Source organism: Aptenodytes patagonicus, chromosome 13 (genome assembly GCF_965638725.1).
Source record: "Aptenodytes patagonicus chromosome 13, bAptPat1.pri.cur, whole genome shotgun sequence".
Lineage (NCBI taxonomy): Eukaryota > Metazoa > Chordata > Aves > Sphenisciformes > Spheniscidae > Aptenodytes > Aptenodytes patagonicus.
This window is the reverse complement of record NC_134961.1, coordinates 17,692,567-17,719,437: the sequence shown is the minus strand read 5'-3', so window position 1 is coordinate 17,719,437 and position 26,871 is coordinate 17,692,567. Positions and strand designations below refer to the sequence as shown.

Below are 26,871 nucleotides of genomic sequence, written 5' to 3'. Positions count from 1 at the left end.
CTTGTAAACATCATGTAATTCCCATTTACAGCTAAAAGTTAATTCTCACATTAGCAAAATAGTGGGTAATTTGCTTTTGTTTCATTTATTATTTTTCTTCCTTCGCGGTTCATTACTTCTTCATTAGTTGATCCAGCGTCAAAAGGTGTATCTAGCAATGTAAACCTCTAAACAAGAAAGCTATGAAGGACAATGACTAAGTCTTAAGGGGAAAAGGCTTCTAGAGAAGTATCAGGAGGCAAGCTTACAGATTAAGGGAGAAAGGTGTTATGAGCATAGGAAGTGAGATGACTTGTAGCTAGGGAGACAAGGTTTAAAGGTCTTCAATCCTTTCAAAATTTGCCTTAGCAGAGAGAGAGAGAGAGAGAGAACACATTTATTTACTAAAGAGCAAGTAGCCAACGTTAGAGCTTAAAAAAATAGAAACATTATACGGAAGTCTCTTGCCCTCTAATTGTCATCTGAAACAAATAATTATTGCATTATTGACTGTGAATTGCAAATCCCACACAGAAGGGGATGATGCTACACAAGACAGTAAATGAAGAAGAAAACATTACTGTGATGGGACAATTTCCTGGAAGCAGACTCACCATCTCTGCCATGCCTAAAAAAATATTTAGCAATGACTAGACAGACAGTAACACTGCAGCCACCACTTGTTACACTGATCAATCATTATATTGCTGTTGCCTTGTATTCCTATTATTATGTCTGCCTGTCCAAAGAGAACATTTTTACAAAATGTAGGATGGCAAGACTGGTTTTAAATTGCGCCAATGTACCTAATGAATAATTAAAAAAAAAAAAACATATTAATAGGTTACATGACTATTCTATTCTTAGATAAAACAAACGAGTTATTACTCTAAGCAGCTCCTAACACTAAACAACATGCATGAAAGATACCAGTCTGTAAGCGAAATATTAACTTTCTCAGTAGGATGAAGTTTCAGATATCTTTATTTGAAAATAAAAGGGGGGTACAATGTAACTTTGTGGATAAAAAAAATAGCTGAGAACAAATAGCCTACACAGAACCTGCTCTATAAGCTAGGCAATTTGCTGCAGCAACTCATTTATCTGCTTATCTTTGAAAAGAGCAGCAGTCTGATGGCACTTTACAAAACAAAATTTTAAGTCTCAAAAATGTGATTAACTTCTTATAGACATGTATAAAGCATTTAGGGTATTATCAATGCAATTACTCAGTGGAGCAAAAGCTGCCATTTAAGAAGTCACCCCCAAAAATTTACTAAAACAAACAGTAACTAAATTACTGCCTGCTTTCAGCAGTTTAACTCATTGCTTTATGAATAATTCAGTGTTAAATGAAAGACTGCATGAACCAGAGTTCAGTTTGGACACTAACACCACACTTATAATTATCCAACATATTTACAACTTTATACTCTTGCTGAAGGAGTTTGTATAGAAGGCTTCTCATTTTAAGAAATTTTTCATATGCTTTTTAAGCTCCAGGTGTTTAATAACTTGGGGTAGACAGCAGCACCAGCATGAGTTTTTCTTCAGTACAGTGATGTTATTTATCAGAAAGATACCAACCTGCCTGTCTCACTAACTTGGCTTTACCCATTCTACAGTGCCACAACCCTTTGGCAGTCATCAGGGCAAGAGAAGGTCTGCTGCAAACTCTTTCACAGTTCTTTTTCTTAGTCTGATAAGCTTTGTTAGCTTAGGTTTCACTTCTAGAAAACTATCAGATCGGGATGAAAGGAAGGAAGACTGCTTCTGGCTCCCATGTAATTCTCAAAAACCAGTAACTAAAACAGTTGACAAGACAAATTATTTTCTTCCATGATAAGGAAAGGCTGAAACATCAGAAGTGTCATGACCTATTACGGCAACAGTGCACTACCTTCTCTTTGCTGTATCTAGAGCAGCAAGGCTATAGAAGCAACTACCCTAACTCGTCACGTCTTGTCTCTGCACATTCCAGAGACGGTAGTACGATTACATCTTTGCTGAAGACAAGGCACTCGGACCCAACCTACTGAACACACCCTAAACAATGTGTTTTTCCAGTATCACACCCCTCTTTATGTTTTACTGCTTCACTGAGTAATGGACTTATCTCTTGCAACAACAAATGCTAAGCTCTTCGGCAATCATCACTAGAAAGGCTGAAAAACTACTCAAAAGAAAATGAGCTTCTGACACAGGGAAGAAAAGGATACACTCTCAACTGGAGCCAGGGCAGTCCAAGCATCACAGAGCATTTATGTTTATACACGACACTATACTCAGCATGCTATAGCACTGTGATCACATTCTTGGTGTTTTAAAAAAAGACTATTAAATAGCAATTAAAATTAGTTTATTTGGATAATAGTATGAGCACATTATGGAATTGGTAATTATGCTCCCGTTAGCACCTCTCTCTTTTCTTGTGAAAGTGTAGAAAAGCATACACCTTCACCACCTGGACCAGCATAATTTTTAGTCGTCAGCTACATACATTTTCAGAACTCACTTCTGTATCATTTTGGATGAGTACAGTCCACAGTTTCAGAAAGCTTTGGGGTATATCTATTAAAGTAAATACTATGACTGAATGCTTGCTTACTTAAGCAGCAAAAAGGTTTTGCATGTTTAACAGTAATATAAAATGTTGCCTTACTCTTTCTGAAAAATGGATTAGTACGATTACATATACCACTTGCCCAAACTAGCTCTGGAGGTAGACTGATTCTGTGTAGTTACTTTGTTACAAAGTCAAAATATTATTTGCCATTATTTCAGATTCCAAAATTCTGTTTGAGAATGGATTCATACTTACAGCAAATGCTAATTGCACTGCTCACTGCTGAACTCAGTCTTGAAGTATGCTGAGCTTTGCTCACACTAGCAGTAGCATGGAAAGGTAGCATGAATATGTTAAATCTTTTTTTCCTAATACTGACATGATTTTTTAAACTGTTGAAACACTGTTGATCTGTCCATGTTAGAGTTTAAATGCAAAAATCATTTCCTAGCAAAGAACAACAATGGATAATAATACGGATTTTGCACTGCAATTAAAGCTTTACAGACACTAGGAGGAAAAAAAATTAACTTTTAGCCTCATACCTTAGTTTACCTTTAAACAGGACAGATCACTGAGCTAGAGAAACTGTGCAATGTGCACATCAGATACCTCATACCTAGGATCTAACACCTTCAGCATTTCTTCCTGTTATTTTCAGTAATGCTTTTAAAGGTCTTCCTTTATAATTGGATTTGCTAGTGTTGATCTTGTTTTACCTCTTCTTCCTGACGCTTTCTGCTGTGCAGAGAAATGGATAGATATGTAAAGTAGGTTCACAGGAATCTGACTTAGTGGTTACAGGTAGCTAGTAGTTCTGAGACTAGGCTTTTGTGAGAGGAGGGAAAGGCAAACAAATCAGATTCAGGAGAGTAACTTTAAAAACTGTCATCCAATTGTGAAAAAGAAAGCAAGCAGAGTTAATGGTATTTCCTTCTCATTTCACAACACAAACAAACTTAAATCCAGGCTTCTTCACTGAACAGTAAAGGAGTCTAAAACAAATATGCTCATAAGAAATTACTCCTTTTAGGCTAACTATGCAACTACTAAACTTGTTTTAAAGGTGGCTATTACAGCGAAGCAGCATGAAATCACAAGCCAAATCATCTACAAACTTGATCTGGTAGTCCTACGGTGAATCTAGAAAAATGCAAAAATGTCCTTGGGTACACAGACAGTAGGGATCTATGCCATGCCACATGATGCATACACTGCTCAGTTGGGATGCACAACTGGAAGATCTTGGGACTTCCTAAGCACAGTATCTGACTATATTGTTCTTGAAGCGCTGCTTCTATAAAGAAGAACTACTATGGTCTCTAATTAGCACAGTGCTCCGAATACTACAACAATCTGAATTATAATATGGAAGCAGAAAGATACTGTAAGGGAGAAGTGTAAATAAGGCCTGCCATGTGTGCTGGTTTGACTTCTTCATATGGACACATTAACAGGTTAAGAATGAGGACAGAGAAAACAGACTAGATATATCCACTTCAGAGAAAAGGTGACTGAAGGCGGGTACGGGATAGGCCAGACAAATATCCTGAATAGCATGGAGGGGGAAAAACCAAACAAAACAACGAGAGAACAATTATTTTCTACTACTTACAATACAAGGGACTTTACATGAAGTTACCAGAATGCGAGTTTAAAGGAAACAAAAGCCTTTTTCATGCCACATGTGAAACTTGTGAAAGCTATGAAACATTTTGTCAGAAGATGCTGCAGAGGCCAAGACACCTTCCCAGCTCTCTCTGGCTCAAAGACAGTGGCACTAGTGCAAAACGGGAGGTCCACAAAGCACAGTACACAGGTTTGACACCAGCCAACAAAGGAAGCCATGGCAGACTGAAGGGAACAGGGAGGGACACTGCTGTAGGGCACCCTCCCAGGCCCCCATCTCATGGCTCTGGGATTTCCTGATCTGCGGATGGTGTCTCTGCATTTCAAAATGCCCCATAAGCACGTGCCCCAACTTTGCAAACCAGTAGACATTACTAGCGCTTACAACATCCCAGCAAGGAGAGCCACAGTTTAACTATGTTATACAAAATAACTCTCTCTGTTTTCAACCTGCCCTCTGATGTTACATTCTATGTTCTCCAGGTCTTACATTGCTTCTGTTCCACCTTCTCCTGCCAGTTGTGCTTTCCTGACTTTTAGCACATCTTCCCTCAGTTATCCACAACACTAGGGCCAGACGTACACTTCCTCATCTACCTAGTCATTACTGCTACAGAGGCCATTTGATACCTTTTATGATCTCTATTTTCCTCTTTGTAACTTCTTTACTTCTCCTGTACCTTTTTAAGATGGAGGAGGAAAGCAGGGCTGTTAATCAGCCTGCACTCAGTGTTCAAGATGCAGAAGCGCAGTGAACTTATACAAAGCATATATTATTCCTCATTCAATTCCAAAGGCAAAGCAATAAATGGAAGAAGATTCCATCAGGAGCAGTGAAAAGGCACGGAGGCAGCCTGGCCAGGCTCAGACACCCTCGGGGTGAGAAGAGCAGGGAAGGGAACTCGCCATAGCTCCCCTGCCCTGCCCTAACATTTAACATAAGCATCTGCTACTGACAGTCCTCAAGACAAAAAACACGAGGTTAAACACAATTTGTGCTCAATCCAGGGTGGCTAATCTTATGTAGATATGCAGGGTTTCTGTAAGAAGCTTTTGAACATTCATGCCAAAAAACCCATTACCAGCCTAAAGTTCACACTGTGTAAAAATGGGGTAAAATGAATGGGGTAAAAAAAAAATATATTCCGAGATTCCTGACTCAGAAACACAGTTTTGCACTGTCTATAAACTTTACTGTAGAAAAAAAATGCCTATCACAGAAGTGTTCAGCACTTTGCATTCAAAATAAGAGCGCACCCGAGTCATGCTTCTCTTCCACTTCAAGAAAAACAATCCCAGTTGCCGAGAAGCATCCACATAGTGTGGGGCAGGGAGCAGGATCAGCCCTGGGCTCCCCACCCAGCCCTACACCCACAGGTGATGGCTTCGCCTCCCAGCCCAGCGTCGGTGCTTCTGACAGTTTCCTCCTCGTTTGAGCGTGCCGCACGAGGAACTGCATCGCAGATTAGCGGCCGCAGTAGCAAAGCGCAGAGCTGAACCAATTAGCGTGGGTCTGCCCAGCACTGATAAACCCTAACCTCATGTCAGGGTCGCTTTTACAAGTCTAGATTAACCGTGGGGAAAACAACAACAACAATTAAACCATTCAAGGTTTGTTGGTTGTTGGGTTTGGTTTTTTTTTGTTAAGTCCTTTATGTGAACTGATACACATGCACACGTGCACGTCCTGGTAACAGAGGAACATTTACTGTTTCCTCCCAGCGATGTAAGCAGCACTGCTGGCAAAATCATTATTTTCTACTGAAATTCAATTTTCACTATGTTTATTAACACATATGTTTCAAGCATAACGGTAAACTATGATTTTAAGAGACTCCTACTACCAAAAAAAAAAAATCTACACTTTGGGTGGATTTTACCATTTGTTTTCACTGTAATTAACAAGACGTAATTATGCTCTCATCTAAAATTAACAACCGCAGAATGAGCAAAACAAAAACCATGCCTTTTTCAAATGGGATGCTTTACAATGAGCTGGACAAGAAACTGCTTTCTTGTTCTCTAAGACACAGATTTCAGAGTTTGCTATTCTCTGCCAGTTTCCCAAATTCCTGAAAGACATGGTTCCCAGGAGTTTTTGAGGTCGTTACTTAATAAGCTCAATTTTCCAACCTCGTCTGTTAGCATTGTTCCATGTTCTACAAAAACTTCAGAGCCAAAGAGGACAAGCAGAGAATGACTGTACGTGGGAAGAGTGCCTAGGTGGGACAGGGGACTTGGTGATGTCCCTGGCTTTGAACCGGCCAGAGGCTCAGGGCTGGTGCCCTGAGGAGCAGTGCCTGTGGGGTGGTTTACCCCATCCCGCTCCCGTTTGGCATGGAAACCCCCTTCCCTACATAAGAAGTGTTCCCATTTTGACCAGAGTCTCCACGAAGATTTTGGGGTTTGGACACTCCCAAGAAACCACTGCCATGAAATTTCTGGCCAGCCTTAATTTACTGAATCATCTGCCAGGTGGCTACTCTGTGTTCTCCTACTTTGTAGCACAAACACTAGCAATCATTAAAATAATTTGAAAAGCCTTAACAGAGGATTGAACCAAGAGTCTTCCTCAGTCTTGACAGCAGAACCATTAGGTCCCAAAGCAGTTTAGGCTTTCCTCAGCATTCACTTTTAAATTAAGATTTAACCTTTATTTTCCCTTTCCATTCTGACAGCAACCTTTCTACCCCCAAGCGTTAACGCAGGGAAATAATTATTTAGGCTCTGAGAAAGAGCTGATTATTGTTGTAAAATGTTCTGACGACCAGCTTCTCTTTACTGCTTTGAAGATGTAAGTTACTGTACTAAAAACATCCAAATGTTAGCAGACACCAAAATTAGCACTAAACTGTGTTAATTATTTAATACTGTCTACATGAAGAACAACTTTCCTCAAACAAATAACACAGCTGAAAAACTGTTTTGTATAGAAAACATATGGAATCTTGGGTGTTAGCTTCCATTATTTACCAAGGAATTCTTAAAAGAATGCAGAACACGAATTTTATAATCCTCAGTTAAGCACTCCCCTGCCAATTTTCTCACTTTTTTGTCAGCAATTTTAAATCATTTTTTTTAAAATGGAAACAAAAGAAAACTTTTAAGAAGTGACAAAAAAAGCTTTTCCTGTTTAACTATTCAAGTGTTAAGTAGCCAACCAGTTGTTCTGGTGCCAAAAAGGCTGCTATGGGACCACGTAGCCAAGTCTGCATATTAGTTAAGCAAACATAATCAGAAAAGAAGTTATACCTTGTATTCTAGAGAAAACAATATACATACAAAAAAAGGCACAACCATACACACCTTTTGAGGGTAGCTTTCTCTTTTAAAGCCTAACACAAATGCACTGAAATCAATGAGGCAAAGAAGCTAGTGTACTCGTCCATACCTGCCTTAGCTGAGAACAGCTAAAGTCAGGTCTCCAAAATTAAGCTACCTGGAACGCAAATAAGAATAAAAAAAAAAATCTAAACACTGGAACACCTGTAAATGCAGCAATCATTTTTAATACAATTCTTTATCACAGACAGGGCTTCTTGAACCACGTACATCATACGGTAACGTTTGCAGCTGCAAACTTCAAAACTACGTGGTTTATGCAAATCATGCAAACAACTATTTTAGAAACAGAAATTTGAGAGACACATTCAAGAAATGAGACCTTGCACCCATATAATTTAGATTTCATCTTGCAGTGCAACCAAGTGGATGAACAGTGGAGGGATGATGCTTCGGATGGAGTTTATTTTATATGCTGAGGCTCTTGCATATTCCAGCACTCTGATTAATGCCCTGATGTGTCACCACCCCAAAAAACCATCCAACTTAGTTTTTCCCTGAAAAGGTAGACAAACCAAGTTGGTCAAAAATTCTTCTCCTTCTTCTTTGGAAAGCCAGTCACCTCACATGTGGCAGCAGTTATAACTAGCACATTTTTGAGCAAAAATACATTCTGAAGAGGAAGTTGTACTTCACTGCTCACATGTTTGTTGTGTATTTACTTTCTTATTTATTACATATTACATTTTATTTTTTGTTTCATGAGCCAAATCCTCAGACAGTATTTCAATAGCTTTCTGGTCAACTATTTTTAGAGCATAAAGGCAACAAAACAGACTTGAAAGTGTGTTTTAGAACAGCTGACTACTGCATGTCACCCAGTGAATTACATCTTTCTTATGCTCTGCAGAACACCCTAATTCCACAAATACACTCCCAACCTCAATACTCTATTCTTTCCGGCAAATCCTCCCAACTACTTCTATTTTTGCTCCATTGCTAGCACCACTCATATGAAGCAAATTTTGAGGACTTCCAAAAATTAAATTACTGCCTTCCTGCTTTGCCTCTGGCTAGAAGCTGGTATAAACATCACCACCAAATTAAGCTGTATCTCAAATTCCTTATTCTATTGATGATGAATGATTCTTCCTTTGTCTCAGGAAAACCATAAGTCCCTTAAGTTTTCTCCCCACCCTTTATTTTTCTCTCTAATAATGTAGCATTTGTGCCCTGTGTCATCACAGCCACTAAAACCTTACACAGCTGGAACTGAAACCCTCACTACTCACACTTCTTTTGCTCTAGCTAGTCCATTTACATTTCCTGCTGTAACTTTTATCCCACAAATGCTCTCAGTGTATTGAGTATACCCCTGGAGCATGCAAAAGCAGATTTTTTTTGTCAGTCCTCCCCACTATTGGATTCTCATCTCATTTCCTCTCTTTTCCCTGGACTACTTTTCCATGACTTTAAAACTGCTAACAGTTTTCCTTGGGCGGGTGGGGGGAAGCATGGGACAGTGCATGGCAGCGGATCACAGTGGAGGAGAGAGAAATAAATCCAAACATAGACGTACACCACAAACTGTCTAGTATGTAATTCCTGGCACTTCCTCAGCTCCAGACCTTTTTCACAAAAAAAAAAAAATCAATTAAGAATCCATAAGGATGTTTCTCCTTTCAGAGGCAGAGAGGACACAATTTAAGAGAGCTTGCTTAAGAAATAAAAGTACATTAAAAAAAAAGTATCTGCAACTAATGTGCATTATTTGAAGGTTTCTCATCTAAAAGTCACTATTTTTTTTAATACCTCAAACTGACAGAACTGAAGCAGGGAGCTCCAATTTAAATGTCATTACAGTCAGGTCTGACCCAAACCTGAAACGAGCTCCAGATGTTACTGGTCAAAGTCAGCCTAAGACCAGGATTTAAGAATTACTAGAGATGGTAATAACTTAACTGCAACTGTTATCCATACAGGAATACCTTTCCCTTTCTGAAAGGGGAAACTTTCTTTCAGAAAAAAAGGAAGAGACATGCCATGCCATACCTTTGCAATAAAGAATAAGAAGAGATATAAAAGACAACAAAACCAAAGACAAAATAGACTGGGACTGAAAAGAGAATGGTTATTTTGCTGGAGGTTATCAGGGAGAAGAAGCTGCACTCTGGGACACAGCACTCAGACCAGCAAAAGAACCAAAACAACCCTTTGATACAACATTCAGTTATTTCACCTGCAAAAAACAGGTGCCTACCAGTAAGTGGCAATGTGTCATGTTTATCAGGGTGGTAACACAACACTGGCATACTTTTAACAGCTAAACTACACAAAACGAAATTTATCTGTGCACATGTAACAGGAGAGTCTTTACCTGTTTAAGCTTGTTCACAAACTCCATCAGACACAATACATTGTCTAGATTTTACCTAGCAGATATACTTCCCCCCCCCCTTATATCCTTTGACAGTAAAAATGTTAAAATAAAGAAACAAACATACACGTTTTGATTTGCTCCAATTCATACGGCCAAATTCAGGTATTTTAATGTCCCTGTGGATGTTTTACTATTGATGCATTTTCAGCACACTTTTTAAGATCAAAGAAACCCCACAAGACCAAAAAGAGACAGACCCAGACAAGGCATAGGGTGAGTAGATGTCTGTCTCACTTTGGCTTGGACAGTCTGGGTAAACAAGAGACTTCACTAAACATCCAGATGATAATCTGTGGTATGCTAGAGATCTCTGGGATTTTATTAGAGGGAGCTTCTATCAAGCTGGAGGATCTCCCCATACTCCCCTTTCTCAAGGCAAAGCCCTGGGACTTAACCCACGTGCAGCTGTATGGCAGGAGAGAGGAAGTCCATCGCAAGGACCAGGCTGCACGCACAGGGGAAATATCCCACCCACTACTGTTGGGTTGCACAATCCAAGACAAAACAAATGTTCCTTCATTGTACAAACCACTGCAAATGTCACCCTCTCTTCTTTGAAATTAAAGTATTTGCTTCAAAGTGTTGACACAGAATAAACGACCCCAGAACAAAGAGAAACACCTTTCAATGGATCTTACAGGCACCTGGTTTTAGCTTTTACTATTGCTTCTGTCATCATACCTGCCTAACAGATGCAGTGTTCACAGACAAATTTTGTTTTAAGATTTTTGGGGGGGGGGGGGACGGGACGACACGACAACAGGGGGACAGTATTTTCTTTTCATTATTTTCTGCAAATGCTATTAGCAACCAACACCATGAATTTCACAAGCAAACAGAAAGGCTATAAATGTAAGAATTTCAATGCCAACAGTGTTTATTCTCTATCACTTAATACAATCCAGCATTCTGAAGTCTGAGCACACCTCAAATCCCTGCAACCGTCCTCCTCAGGCACAGTGATTCTGAACTCACCCTGCTGAGCTGTACAGGGAACATCCACTTGAATGTTGAGCTCCAGCTACTGGGGAAAAGGAAAGGTTATTTGAGATCCACCACTAAATGCACCCCCCATGCATTTGCACACATGCAATAAAACTCAAGACACTGGTGTCCAAAGCACTCCGGCAGAATTATGGCATCCCGCTATAGCTGAAGTTAAGAACCTGCATTAAATGACAAACTTCTGTTACATGACAGCATTGCCTGTACTGCATTAATTGCATGTTACAAGTACTATTCTAGGGTTAGTTTTATACCTTATTTTCCCATTTAATGTTTTTAATGTACAAATATGAAATATTTTTTAGAGGAATGGCATTTTGAGCATAAAAAAGCCTGCTGGACATGCACAGTTTCCATGTGATTTCTGTTACCAATTTTAACACGTATGCAAACAGGCAAAAGATTGGATCAAACAAGATACATAGCTTTCTCATATTCTGTTCTACAAGTGAGGAATAAAATCAGAAACAACAGTATTGGTATTACTTACAGTATTTAGTATTATTTTACTATTACTGATACTTTTATTGTAATAGTCTGTTTACATGAATACTTTATCCGGGATCAAAGAAATGACCCCTACGCTTTAATTCATATACTAGTGTACTTGGTTTGGCCAGATCTCAGACCGAGATCTATCTAGCAGCAATCCAAGTGCCAGCAATACCGTTTTGTCAGCACTCAACAATCAGAATCTCTGCTTATGCAGGTTCATAACCCTTGTGATGCTTTATCTTAAGGTGGAAACAGAAAAGAAAAACAGTAGACAAAAAGCATGAGTTCTAGGTCATTAAGGATTTTCAAGACTAGATTGCATTTTTTAGTTTTGTTTAGAAATACAGAAAGGATCAGTGGAAACCATGGCATGTACACGATGTACACAGAAGAGCTGTTATTGCCAGTGGTGTGTACTGCTATCTGCACTGGTGCTTTTTAAACTTTTTACAATGGTAACATGCATTTCAATACAGCTCCAACAACTTAACTCTAATCCTTGTATTTGATTATTGTTGCTTGAAAAACACATCTGAAAGAACTGGTAGAGCTCTGTGGAAAAGAGAAGGTATTTCTCACCACTGCAAGTGGCATAGCTACAGCAATTTGTATTTTCTCCTAAATCTTACTACACAGCAAGTGGTTAAATAATCTGGGTAGGCCATAAACCAAATTATTCAGGTATGTCCAGGTACTGAACTACCATTAAAATATCATCTTAAAATAGCTTTTGCTGCTGATGAATATCACAGGGACAGTCCAAATTTCTCTGCAGATCCGGAAGGCAGCTGCATACATTCAACTACGACACATGACTTACAGTTACAGATCTCAGTGAGTGAATTTACACAGGAGAGAAATATGGTAGGTTGAGGAAAGCGTTCCAGCTCCCAGAAAATTCAAGCCCACCTCAATATAATCAAGTATACAGCTATCTTTTGAATATAAGCTGAACTTCTGAAGTTAACATATACCACTACAAATTGTGAGTTATCCATCTGAGTGCTGGTGCCACTCCTTGCCTGGCAGGCAGTTAACATACCATCTTCTCAGTGGCGGCAGAGGAATGGGAGCAGATACCCCTCCAGCCTCTCCTCTGCTCAGGTCCAAAGAGCATCTAGACAAGGCTGCAGCCAAGAACAAGGCACTCTTCTCAGCTGCCCGCTTCTCCAGGTGCTCTTCTGAACTGGACCAGTAGGTAGGGCAAAACTATTCTTTTGGAAGTGGTGACCTATTTTCAAAGCTTGTTCTCCCAAGGCACCTCGTCCTCTACCTTTGGTGCACCCTCACCTAGGAAACACAGGGGCATAAAGTGGGCTTCTGCCATTCCCACAACAAGTCACCCAGCTGGGAGATTGCTCCCAAGGAAAGAGTGCTGCCAGTAACAGGACGGTGGCCAGATTAACTGGCCTGGCACACCACGTGGCTATGGGTAGGCGATGCATCCCCACTGGAAAAGCAAGTTACCAAATCAACAACCCCTCCCCAAATTCCTGAGCACCATGTAGAAATCAAAAGTGCAACACTACCACGAAGAATGGGTTTATAATGCCGAGAGTTTCACTAGCTCTTCATAGTATGCAACTGTCCATATTTAGGGTAGAAATGACCCATAAACTACTCAACAATTCCACTTACTTAAAAAAATTTCTTACTTCAGAAAACACAAATAGCTCTCTATTTACAAACTTGTATCCTGCCAAAATTTCAAATACTTTTACTGTACACCTATCCTTTGATTTAATAAAGCATGCGTCTGAAGTGGTTAATGTGCATTTCAAGGTATATTAAAAATGAGATCAAAAATTAACATTAGCCCATTTAATCTCTGCCAATATTTTGCTCCAGCTACACTAACTAGACCCTGTCTAGCATTAAGCCAGTCAGTACCAAGCCAGTTTTATAGTCTTAAGTCTAACCTGTGAACATGATGCTAATAGCAATAGGTATACTTTAAGTTGAATTTAAAATGACCGAAATTTCACGCATCTTCTCCTGTAAACTTTCCAGATTAGGAAGCAGGTTAACTCTGAAATTTCTTTTAACAGACCTGCTAAAAACTTGTATGATCCAACCACATTCCAGAACCCAGTGGCTCCTGTTTAAATTAGGACCATTACACTGGCCAGAGAGCTTGGCTGATAGAACAGCTGCAGTAAGCACCAACTCCACGTCTGAATGCGACCTGGAAATTTTTATCACTGTGCTGAAAATATATCAGAAGAAAAGCTAGTTTGGACAGGAAGTTAAAGCCCCCACAAATACATTTAGATTATGATTTGAGGTAACTGTATGAGATTTTAATAGGTACTTAAATCGGAAAATAGTAACCCACTTAGTATAGGTGAGAAAGCTGAAGGTCCTTCAGATATATCTTCAAGTTGGAAAATGCAAGAGACTATTTTTAGCTACAAGGAATACCCTTGTGCAAAAAAAAAAAAAAGTAACAGAAGCGAAGACATTTAGAAGCAGACCTGCAATGGGAACAATTTCATCCCCAGAAGTGGTTTGCATCTGAACAACATTCAATTTTTATAATGGTAAAACCATGTGTCTGCACTAAGAGCTCTGTAAGCTTGGATTTGATACTCGCCCTTGGAACTTTGCTACAGCCCTGTCCCCTGATGCATTTCTTGGGGGAGACAGGCCCCGGTGTCAAAGGGTCTTGAGAAAGTTTAAAAAAAAAGTTATAGAAGTTATTAATGGCTTAAGAGTTTTCTCTCCCTCCTGCCTCCTCAGTCAAGCTGACCCACTTGTTTGTGGGGCCAAACAATAAAGCAGACCAGTGAACTGAGCTAGGTTAAAAATAAATCCAAAATAAGAAAGTTATTTTAAATTCAGATCTCTTCATTCATCTCATTTACCATGTGCTCCCACACAGTTGTCAGTGCAAGTGAGGAGGCAAAAGGGAGGCAGAGAGGCAAAAAAAAAAAAAAACAAAAAACCTGCTCTAGAAGATACCTCTTCTCCGAGCAGTGTTAGAGTGAACTAGACACAAACTATTCTCCGGGCTCCCAGGAGCACATAGAAGTCATCTGATATAATGAAGTCTGGTGCCCAGATCAAAATCCAGGACTTTCCCTGCAGCTTGTGCTCAATTTGGGGTTAGACACCTCTTTCTTGCAGGCACTATTCTCAGCTGGACTGCTGCACAGCACAGCCACCTGACCTCGTACCAGTTAAGAGACAGTCCTTGGATGTGGGAGATGTTTGATGCCTCTGACTCCAGAGAGGTCTAGCATGCACATCTGCTAACTGGAGTGGGCTTCCACTATACCAATTTAAGCAAAAGCTAGGTAACAATAATAATATTCTTGAATAAAATGGGCCTTGATGTGCTCTGTGTTGAATTCAGTGCTACTAGTATAACTTTACTAGCAAAAGCATGTGTTTACACATTTGGACACATAAGGCATTAGGAAGGCTCCCATGGCTCGTGTTCAGACCTTGACTATGCTGTACTTCAAGCAACCAAGTACTTTTCTTGGATTTGACTTCAGTTTTGTTCTTCAAAGGTGCCACAAAGTATCTAAATTTTTATTCATCTCCATTATTAGTTTGCAATATGGATTTATACAAACGCTTCTGGGGCATGCATAATTTGTAAGACAACCAACAGATAAACATACTGAAGAGAATCACTTGAGGCACGGTCTCTCACTGCATTGATGTTAACACCTCTCAGTTCATTATATTGAAGGCTGCTGAAAGGTCTTAAAGAATTAGTTAGAATGTTTTCTTAATCCAGCAAGAGGTCACTGACCAATAAAGATGAAGTGTTTTTATCCCATGTTTAAAAGTCTGAAGACAGATGCTGCAGTTCCACACACATTTCTTCAGTGGCAATGCCAACACGCCCAGTCCGTCCCCATGCTCATTCACACCTCTACACCCTGCTCTTTGCCAGTGTCAGATCAGCTCTTTGTTCAGCTGTAGGGACTGGAGAACCCACCGGTTTCACTACATATCCCCAGCAAAGCAGAGGGGACAGAACAAAGTCACAGCTGAACAGGGGTGCTTATGAACGGGCAGCTGACACAGGTGAAACAAGATCTGTTCTTGTGCAACTTTCTGGTTATTTTTCCCCTTAATCTGTGCTATTATCAAGATCAAGAGAGGGTTTCCCCAGCAGAGCTCCACTGGTAAGCAAAGGAGCTGCACAGCTTTCCCTCCTTCAGAGGGAAACCCCAAGAATCCTTTCCAGTAAGGACCCTATCCCTCCCACACCAACCCTCTCCTACTTTGGACGATACACTTCAGGGCACAGGTTGTAAGCCAAAGCATGAGCCCGATGAACAAAACAGGTTAAAAAACGAAGACAAATCTGCTGAGAACAAGAAAATATCTTAAAATCAATATGGAACTGAAGCAATACATTTGAAGAAACAATTATTATCAAATCCTGTGGTTAAACTTTTAGAATAAAGTACTTTTAAAAAATTATTAGTAAGTTTCGATTTCTGGCAGATTTTAGTTTGATTTTACTGCTGCTTATTTTTAATTCCTCAACTGTAAGGACACGGGGGGGGATGACCCACATACAGAAAACTTATGCTTATGGTTACTACCTTCATGGCATGATGGAAATATTGCAAAACGTTATACTAGTTTTTAAGGGGACTGTTTTTTTGGTGCAGAGTTGAAGTCCAAGAAGTATCTGAAACAGTCAGACTGAAACAGAGGAGATAAAAACCACACAGGAAGAATGAGAAGAGGGAAAGGAAAGCAGAAGAAAATTGTGAAACACCACTATTGTAATTGCTACCAGTAAGGAGGGTTTTGCATGTGGCTTGTGACCCACTGTTTAATTCATATAATTTACAGACACGTTTGAGTTATCTCTGTGTTCAAACTTCTAATAATATCTACTGTTCTCCAGAAATTATGTTCACCCCTCGATATTATTAAGCAACTAACACTTACCCAGGTGAAAAATTCTTTAGAAGAGGTCAGTTCCTTGCTACTCCCAATGAAGAAGGAAATCTAACTATACTTAGCTTGATTTAATGAACAATAAAAGAGGATTCACACAGCCTCTGCTTAAGCAGATTTCCTTTAAAAAAAAGTACATCTCACATTGCCTTCTTAGGACTTGAAGCCTGCAAACCCATGCAACAGCATCTGAGTGTCTAGTCAGCTCTAAGATCTGTAACAGAAGCAAACGAACCATTTATCTAAATGGAATAGTTAAGACATGCTGTGAAGGCAAACTTGTGTCTAAAAATTGTTACCTGATTATGGTTACCAGAAATATTCCAGTGATACATAACTGAGACATATTTCAGACTACTGAACAGCAACAGCAAAGAGTCAGCTGCATCAGGAGATCCTTTACAAGCAGGAAAGGAAAATGCAAGTTCTTCCTCACCTCCAAATGAAGTGATCTCTGATCTTGAAAAAAAAAAACAAACCCCAAAGATGATGCAGAAACCACCATGCCCCGGTACCAGGATTGCCAACGACACCTTGACTGCCTAAAACAAAATGTATTTTTAGATGGGGGTGGGAGGGAAAAAAAACCCACAACAAAACAAACCACTGATCAGTCCTCAAACACTTTTTAATCTCTTCATTCTTTTCCAGTAATCAGACTATCAAGACAAAAAAATGCAATAGGTTGCTGTCTAAAAACTGTATAGTGCTAAATAAGTGCAATTCAACAGACACTCCTCTAGTCATACAGGGGCTGTGGCAGCCTAGTAGGACCAGATCAGTAACAGTCCCTATCACAGCTGATGGATAAAATAATGATGCATGAAAATACAGATCCCAGATGCAAGGTGGCCAACCCTTCTGATCTTAAGACCTGCAAATCAGAATGTTCCTATCACTACAAGCCACAACCCTGCGCCGCTGCCACCACCATGTCCAGTGCAGTGGGAGAACTGCGGAACATGTGTAAGTTTAAAACCTTAAAAGCCTACCCAAAAGTCCTCATCCTCTTAAGGGCTAAACTGCACAGGTGAGCAACAAGAGGAGGTGGTATGCCTGCGCCTGCCCCAGGGCCCGTGCAGGGCGGCTTCCTCCTCAGCTGGGAGGTCAGATTTTCCCCCAGCCTGCAGAGCATCCCTGCGCCGCTGCTGGGTCCTGAGGGACCACGGGCATGGGCAACTGCATGTGAGATGCTCAAGAGTGCAGACAGACCACTGCGTGGCCTAGACTTGAACATGTGGTCCACAATTTATCCAGTACTTTCATGGCTCAGAAGCAAGTTTTACAGCAAAAATTTCCTATCTAGTCACAGAATAACATGTTGATCTTATAATGGGAAGTCTGTTTCTTTTCTTAAAAATGTAATTTCCCTTCTCTTTATATGTATCAACTCATTTACTAATATGTTTACCACAGATTTAAAGTCTGTACATTTTTAATTCACGAATTACCCATTTTATGAAACAAATTTACACCACTGATCCCTGATCTATTTAACAGTAAGGATATTAACCCACTAAGATGCATGTGGAATTTAAAACCTTCGCCAAGTTTTAATAGACATTTGCACCCTCATACTTTTATCAAAATCTCCATCAAAGTTCTGCTGAACAATATCAGCGATGTTAGAAAGTAACCCTCTGAAACATATGGGAAGGAAAAATTCTGTTGTGGAAACCCACAACCATTCCGTTTTGTAAACACAGCTCAAGAGAAATTCATCCAATTGTTGTATTAGTATAACATCACATTTAGAGCCCTAAAACAAAATTTTCCTTAGGTCTTTACAAAAACACACATGTACAGCTGGAGATGCCACATTTTTTAAGAACATCCTCACAGTTGCACCTTGTGAAATCACCAGATGATCAAGCTTAGAGCTACGGTGAACACCAATGGCACTCCTACACATCCTTTCCTATTTACACTAGGAAAAGCAAAATTACAAAAAATGACCTTAAGAATTTTCATACATTTCTGCATTTAAAGCATGTTCTACTGAAGTGCATTCAATCCTTTAACATACAAAATATAAAGCTCCAAGATCTGTTTTCCAGCACTTTTATGATGTTTCATATCAGAAGTGTGACTGTATTAAAAAAAAAAAACTTATCACCTCTCCTACACTGCAAAACACTGCAGTACCGCTAAAAAAAAAAAAAATCTATTTTGAACTTTCTTCTCATAGGACATTCCAGCTCACTATCCACATCATCTTCCTCTGGCTTGCAATATGCTTTGGAGTGCAAGTCCAGGTGCTGGTTTCAATGCGGAAAACCCCAAGATGTTCAGGATGCCTGGAAGACTGTCTATCTCTACATACTAGCATATACGCAAGAATAAGCTGAGGTACTAGTGTTTTCTCTTCCCCAATTTAAATAGGATGCTCCTGGCACATCTTCTCTGAATGGCACCACTCTGGAGCTCGCTTTACACCTGCAGTCAGGGACAACTCCTGGTTTGCAGACACTGAACGTCCTGTTCTCTTAAGATGTTTGATGCTACAAAGCATGACGGTTTTGTTTAGATCTTCACTATTAAATAAGTCAGGAATGACTTCTTTCAGTAATGTTTAAAACAGCTGCCAAACAGCAATTAAAAACACAAACTGAGATATGCTATACTGATTGCATCACAGAGTTTTAGTTTTATCAAAATTTACCATTTAGTTTTAGTCTCCATATTTTTGAGAGATTTTGCTTAACCAATACGCACATGCTGTTACGCTGAACAATCAAGCTGCATTATTCTAGATGCGTATTAAGTCCAATATAAAACAGTCTTCAAATATGTTTTTATACTTTGAAGAGAATCCCAAAGATTCCTAAGCACTATGGTAAAAGACTAACACTGTCTTCCCCAAATTGCAAATATTCACTACAGTTTCAGTATTTTCAAAATCCGTCTACTAATTTCCAGAAGCTTAATTATTTCCGGTCAACAAAATCTCAGCCTTCTAGGGAAACTAGGCAAATACAAGTCAGAATAAAACATTATTTCCAAGCTGACCATTCTTCATTTTGCTGGCAAGTCATTCAAACCCCATTCAGTGTTTCTAAACTTACAGAGCTTGTTTTACTACAATCAGTAAGCCAAGCTGAAAAAAAATGATTTAGCAGAAATATTAAAATGTGTTAACTCTAAGCCTGCAACAATATGCACAGATACATTATGCTACAGCCGTTGCCACTGATTACGTGCACTTTTACTCTTTTTGCTAGTGTATCAAATTAAAACGCTAAAACCATTGAAGCAAAATACGTTATCTTAAGTGACCAATAAAAAAAGTTTCTGAAAACACTGCATATTTAGCAACTTGACAAATAAGATAGCCAGTCTCCAGCCCCCATTCTACTTGTCAAGACACTTTATAATAACTGTTAATCCCATTGCTGGTAATGTCAAACTAGCACACAGCAGATTTTATATATATTAATATACATATGTATTTGAGGAGAAAAAGCACGCTTGCTATGGATTACTAATGCCTTGTATTGCAAACCACCTAATATTTTACCCCTTCACAAACAACATTTTACAGCCACAAGATACAAAGTTAAAGCAACTGATCTGAGACACCTCAAAGCACAAACTAAAGCAAACAATGCCCTATTTTAAATTTATTATCATTTAAGAAAACTTGGATACTTCACAAGCTCTAAACCAGTCCAGTTCATTTTCACCCTTACCCCAAATATCGAATGATGTCATGCAAGATGTACTGGCTAAACTGGTTTAGCTGCTACAGGCTGGATGCACTGTTTAGATTTTCTTGTGATAAATTATTCTGCAGCAATGAAACCGATTCAGTTAGTCTCAAACAACTATCTCCATCTGCTTTTTTAAAGTTTGGGCTTACATTTCTTTTACACACACAACTGGCTACTTTACTTAGTATAGCTACCTAGTAATGACAGGGAGCAGATTTTACTTCTCTTTGGAATTCAGTCAATAGCATGGAACAATGAGTGGAATAAGGAAGTCTGATACATCTATAGAGAGAGTTCATCCTGAATAGCGTGCTATCTACACTTCCCTCTGAATTTTACACACATTTTCCACTATTCCACTATTTCCACTTCTCCTTCACAGAAAGTTTACTAAATCTGATGATCTATTGAGCACCCATGAGCATCCATGAAGAATGCACAGAAGAAACTCTAGACATAGTTAGCACTCTTCAGAAGTCACCGATGCCGCTTTCTCAGTTGGCATTAAGCAGCTATCTGAGAACGATGCAAGGCACTTCTTTTCCCAAGGCCAAGCATGCTGTTTCCAGAGGTACAAAACATTATCGTTACTAGGAAAAAAAGGCCAGGCCTGGTTCTTCGCTCTAGGTATAACCTCAGAATTAACTTAATTTTGCGTGTTGTCTGCTGCATCAGCACTTTTATCTCTCCTCACTTGAGCATCATCTACCTCATGGAAAAATGTCAAGGGAAAAAAGAAATGTCAGGGAAAAAAAGAGGGATACGGGCCTTCAGGAGAAAGGCATGGAAGCAGGCAAAAAAAGAAACGAACACGGTGTTATGTATGCAAATGACATTAAACTGCCAGAAATTGAGAATACTAATGAGGACAAAATATGAGAGGGAAGTAAGCATTCAGAAGACAGGCAAAAAAAATAAGCTACATACTTGAGACCAGTATCACACAGTGCGTCAGAAATCTAGTAAATTCTGTCAGTAGTGAGCAAACCAGGAATGAACAGCAAACACCACAAACTTTCAATCGCATGGAAACTGCAGGAAATTGCAATTTTAAACTTTTCACATACATACACACACACACAGAGACATGCCCTTTTTTTTTTCTTGTGCTTTGTAAATATCTTGCATCATTTCACCTGGAACTCAAATTTCAACTTTAAATTGCCCTAACTAGGGAAAAACTTAAAAGACAGCATTGCCTGAGAGGCTGCAGAGCTGACATAAGGAGAACACAGGTGTGCAACCTGAACTACCAGTCACCGCGTGTTCATGGACTGTAACACTGTCTTGATAAGCTTGTGCTGGCTACTTCGGAAAAGAAACTTCCATAATGAGAAACACGTACATACGTAACTACGGGCAGAGGCTGAACCTACAAAAAAGCAGATTCAAACTATAAACAAGGGAAAGTTGCAGTTATTAAGCTGCAAATGAGACTTTCCATGAAAGAACTTTATGAAATATGTAACTGTAGATTTGTATTAAGCCAAGTTCTTTGAAGTTCAGATACATTTGTGAAAAGACGTTACAGAGGAAGCATATATAAAGTATCGGGACTTGGATTCAATTACACTTTATAGAGCAACTCACTAGCAACTAAACAGCCGTAATTCTTTGCATGATAAAGCACCATACATACCCTACTTACAGTACAGAAAAACTATTATTTATTTTTTCCACGAAATTTATTTAGCATACAAATAAACTCTTCAGAATTTCTACAGGATAATTTACTAATCACCACCCCAAACTATTAATTTACCTAAAGCTCAGGCACCAACAGCTCATCTGCACACTCCCACTCTGTTTCGGCCCAAAGGCAGCCCCAGCAGCCAGAATCACACGCTTTCATGCAGCAATGATGAGGGGTGCACACAAAATCCATGACTAGTGACAGAATTTGGGCAGATAACTGCCAGCATCCGTGCCACCTCAAGCAGCCCTCCTTCTTCCTTCCTGCCCCAATGCCAAACCTTCACCACATTCATACTACACTAAACGGGGCTGCAGGGTGAACCAAATTAAAAACCTAAACTGCATTTTAAAACCCCACTTTTTGTTTTTAATTTTGAGCACTTCGTGGTCACAGGGAGGTGCAGTTAGCCCAACTGCTGGTGTGGCACACGAGATGGAAATGAGTGGCAGCAAACGCTGTGTTTGTCTAACTGTACCCTCAGCTAGGGAAGCAGCTGGCTTCAGCCGAGGGGACGCAACCTCTTCTGATGGTTCTTATAAATTTAAAGTTTCTCTGCCCATGTATCACTACTGCCAAGCCTCAGTAAGGCTAAAGCTGATTACAAACAACATCCACAGGTAACAGAAGACTAAATACACAAAGAGGTGATTTGTAACACCACAGCATTCTAGCTAAGTATTGCAAGTAGGTGAGCCTGCATCACACCTGGTTCCGCTGAGCGGGTACCTGCCCCTTATCAAGGCTGTCATTGCTTCTTTCCTTCATGATGCAGAGATTAATTTTTCTTTCTAAAAGGAATGTCTTCCTCCCTTCTGAGGTCCAATAGCCCTGCCTAGTACTACTCTCATTTACACAGACTGTCCATAAAGTCATCAAGGAAGAGTAAATTAGTCATAAGGGAAAGGGAAGGGAGAAAAACAGGGACATGAGAGCAGACACTCAAAATACCATATCTGATTTAATCCTAAAGAGTTTAATTCCACATTTTTATTACTATGTCTGAAATGGCTATTTCACTCATCAAAAATTCTTCATCTAGTATAGCTGTACACACAATAAGCGAACCTTCACATAATTCAAAATCAAGATGTGCAATTTTCCACTGCACATTCTTCACATGCCTCCTAAATCTAACGTGATCACTCACTGAAGAATGGCATCCAACACTGTTCTGTGCATGTTAAAATTAAGCTAACTACATGTTATTAAGTATTTTCCTCACTGCGTCAAAGCATCTCTCTCAAGAAAGCACAAACACCCGTACATTAAGATGATGAACATTGTTTTACACACTAAATGAATATATACCCATGACATCAACTTTTATTAAAAAAGTTAGCAATAATCTGATCTCTGCATTTGTAAACTTCACACATTTCTCAAGAAAAATCAAGTATGGCAAAAAAACCTCCAAAGGCTAAACTTTTTTGGTTTTTCTTTTGCATAAATAGACAGTTCTGTAAACTCTCACAAATTAGCAAGTTCGTAATGTCACCCAGAATCAGTTCTGTGCGGCCTAATAGATCTCAAATAGATTTCTGAGATAACGCTGTATTCTCAGTGTCACTATGCTGGTACATGCAGACACTCTTTCCTCACCCCTCCAATGGAGGTGACCACCAGCGTAAGATTTCCACAACCATCAAAGGGACTTCCGCATGTATTTTGGACTCCTATATCACCACTGACAGAGGGGATGCAATCCAGAGAAGTTCAGGACACCTTCAAACTGCCTAAAAACAATCAGCATTTCACAGCGTGCCCAGCATGGTAGAGCATCAAGCCCATAAAAACCAAAATAAAAACATTAAATACAGTCAATATCCTGAAGGACTTGAAAAGGATATTGAGAAAAAGCAGATTGCTAAAGGCTATCAAACAATCTGCTGGAAAATATAACCCACAAGATGTTAATATTTGTATGCATACAAACAAATATGAGGTATATTTTAAATCACCTCCTTTTATGTATGTCACACAGTATATAAACACCAGTTTGGAGATTCTTCTAAAACAAAACCAAAACCAGTCACTCTGAAAGTAATTAAGTTTTAGCTATTATTTTATGAAATAGAGATTTATGTTTAAGAAAGCAAGGCTTTATGTAACGACCTTCTAATCTTGAAATGTAATCTCACAGTCACTGTGACAAACTTCCACTGAAACACCTTTGCTCCTCCTGATTTCAATGGCTATTATTTAGCAGAAAGGCACATTTGCTAAGTCGATTGTCACGTTTCCAAGCAAAATATCTTGTGTTGGTGAATATTTATGTCACTGTTGATTAAAACGGCCGTAACAGCATTGGCATCTTCACAGCCAGGCATTCTAAACGATATTTAGGTAGTTGGTGTTTTTGACCTCCACGTCAAACACCATCGGTACGAGCAGCGTACTGTGGCTGCCCTTTCTTAGGGAACAAAATCCCACCGTACGTTTCCCCAAAATAATTTTACATCGTTGAATTCAGACGGAAGGTGTTGTTCAAAGGAGGGAGGGTGTGTAAAAATAACAACACAATGCAAAAAAACGCTAAAGGCACCACTGGAGACTACACCGGACGGGAGCAGGGAACAAGCCTGAAAATGTAGTGCCTCCTTTATGAAACCAGCGCAACTGCATGACGGTGCAGGATCCGGGCCGAGGGCTGTGCAGGCGCTACACATGGTCAGCGCAGCCCGCCGACCCCGCGCTAGGCCCGGCCGGCAGCGGTTTCTGTAAATAACCCTCTGAGGAGGGTTAATTAAAAATGGCGAGCAGCGTGGCTGCCTGCATACAATGAGCGGCCGGGCCGAGACGCCGCCGCGCCGCCCCGGGCAGGGCAGGGCTGAAGCCCACCGCCCACCCCGCCGGCGGGAGCGGGGGACGCCGGCGGCGCGCCGGGCCGGGCCGGGCTAGGCCCCGCTGCCCACCGTTCACCGCCCGGCAGCCCCGGGGGCCGGGCAGCCCTCGGACAGCCGCGTCCCCTTCCCCCGCGGAAGGCAAAACCCTCCCCCGAAATCATAACTACTTTTGAGACGGACCCCCGTCCCCCCCGGCCGGCCGGGCCCCCCTCGGGGCGCGGCTGCGCGCCCCCGCCGCCCCCCAGGCTCACCTCCCGACGGCCACCCCCGGCGGCAGGCTCCCGGTCCCCGCCAGGCCGAAGGTCCGGGCTCACGGCCGCACGCCTCGCCCCAGGGGAGCGGGTCCCCTTTTGTAGCAGCGCTTCCCCCGCGCCCTCCCCCTCCCGCGATGCAAATTCCTGCGGAGCCCCCCCGGGCCGCCTCCCCCGGCCCCGCACCGCTCCTCACCGCCGCAACTTTCCCCGGCGTCCCCCCGCTCCCGCCGAAGCACCGCCACGCAGGGCTCCCCGCGCCCCGGGAGGGGCGACCCCGGCTGCCGGGGCTGGCCACGGCCGGGCACGGGACGGCGACCTGCGGCCGCCCCTGCTCGTAGGGGAGGAGAGGGCCGGGCGCGTGTTTACCGCGGAGGGAGGACGGGAGCTCCCCGAGGGGGACGCGGCGCCGGGGGAGCCGGCAGCAAGGCAGGGGGGCGAGGGGGGGGAAACTCTCCTCAGAGTTGAGGGCGCGGGGCCTTGCCCGGCCCCGGCTTTACCTTCCATCTCCATGTCCTCGGGCTCGCTCAGCTGCTGCTCCCCGGGCTTCTGGTGCTGCTGCTGCTGCTGATGGTGGTTCATGTCGGGCTGGGGCTGGGGCTCGGGCTCGGCGGCGGCGGCCTGGGCCTTTCCCGCTGGGGGCTGCAGGCCTGTGTCGGGAGGGGAAGGGGCGGAGGAGCGGCGGGGCCTGGGCAGCGGCCGGGACTGGGCACCCGCCTCGGGGGGCTGCGGCTGGGCTCCGGCGGGCAGGGAGCGGGCAGCCGGCGGAGGCAGCGAGACGCGCACGTATTTGCTCGCTATTCGCCCAATCTCGGCGGCGGCACCCGGTCGGGGGAAAGGGGTGGGGAGGAGGGACCGGCCGGGGGTGGCGGCTTCCCCGGGGGCCGGAGGGGAGGGGACCGGGAGGAGGGGAGGGGGGGACGGGAGACCAGGAGTCAGGGCCCGGCGGCGGCGCCCGGCGCTTCCCCCTCCCCCGGCGAGGTGTCCCCGGCGCTGCGAAGTCGGGGAGGCGCCGCGGGGCCCCTCCTCTGCCCTCCCGCCCCCCCCAGCGCCCCGGCACAGCCGCTGGCCGACGCCCGGCTCGCTGCTCCCGGCCCGCGGGCCGCCCCCGTTGCCTGTGCCCCGGCGCGCTGGTGCCGCTCCGCCGCCGCCAGCGCTCTCTGTCTCAAAATGGCGGCTGCGGTAAACGCCGTGAAATGTCACATCCGCATGAGGGGCAGCCCAGCGAGCCGGGGAGGGGGAGGCAGCGCCGCGGCCGCCCCGGGAACAGCAGCCGCTGCCGCCGCCGCCGCCACAGGAGGCCGGAGGGGCGGGGCCAGAGGGGCCGGGCCCGGCCCGGGCGCCGGCGCCGCCGCGGCCTCCCCGCAGGCCGCCGCCACCTGCGCGCGGCACGGAGAGCGCCGCGGCCGAGGGTCCCCGCGCGGGCGCAGCAGCCCGCCGGCCGGAGGGCCGGGCCCTTCCCGGCCGCTACGGCGGAGACCCGCTGCTCCCGCTGGCCCGGCGCGGAGGTTCCGGCTCCACCTGACGGAGGCCTGGGGCCGCGCCCTACGCTCGCCTTGCGGGAGCCCGGGCCCGCCCGCGCCTCCGCGGGGAGCGCCTCACCGCGCAGTCCGCCGCTGGCCGGGGCCGCCCGACGCCCCCCACGCCCCGCCGCCGCCGCGCGCCCCCTCGCGGCCGAGGGCGGCCCCCAGCCGCAGCGGGGCCCGGCCGGGGCGTGCCGAGGGGCTGCGGGCCGGCCCCGGCACCTCAGGCCCCGCGGGGGACCCGCTGGGCTCGGGCCGGGCCCCGGGGGCCTCCGTTGCCCACTGCGGGCGCGTTTCCCCCCTTGTGCCAGGCCCGCGGGTGCCTGGCTGGGTGCAGGGCTTACGGCGGGCTCGGGGCCTGGCAGGCCCTTCCCAGCGCTGTGCTCCGGCCTTGGAGCCGGGGCACGGCCGGGCGGGGGGCACTCGCACTGGCCGTGTCTGAGGCCGGCCCTGCTGGGCGCTCGCCCCATCCCCTGACAGGGCGCCCCGCTGCCCCACGTCCCTGGGCTGCCGCACTCGC

General features: G+C 43.2%; 1 protein-coding gene across 2 annotated transcripts in view; it reads right to left on the bottom strand.

The window, feature by feature from the left end:
* The window catches only part of USP7 (ubiquitin specific peptidase 7), a 74,430-nt gene extending 48,720 nt beyond the window's left edge, over positions 1-25,710 (bottom strand). Inside the window, exon 1 of one of the 2 annotated variants that reach the window (XM_076351279.1) lies at positions 25,329-25,710. In XM_076351279.1, coding sequence (XP_076207394.1) covers positions 25,329-25,410 — 82 coding nt within the window. In that variant the 5' untranslated portion in view covers positions 25,411-25,710. Of the gene's footprint in view, positions 1-10,871; positions 10,891-25,328 lie in introns of those variants that run through there. The other variant, XM_076351281.1, reaches the window with a different exon arrangement.
* Positions 25,711-26,871: the final 1,161 nt, after the last annotated feature.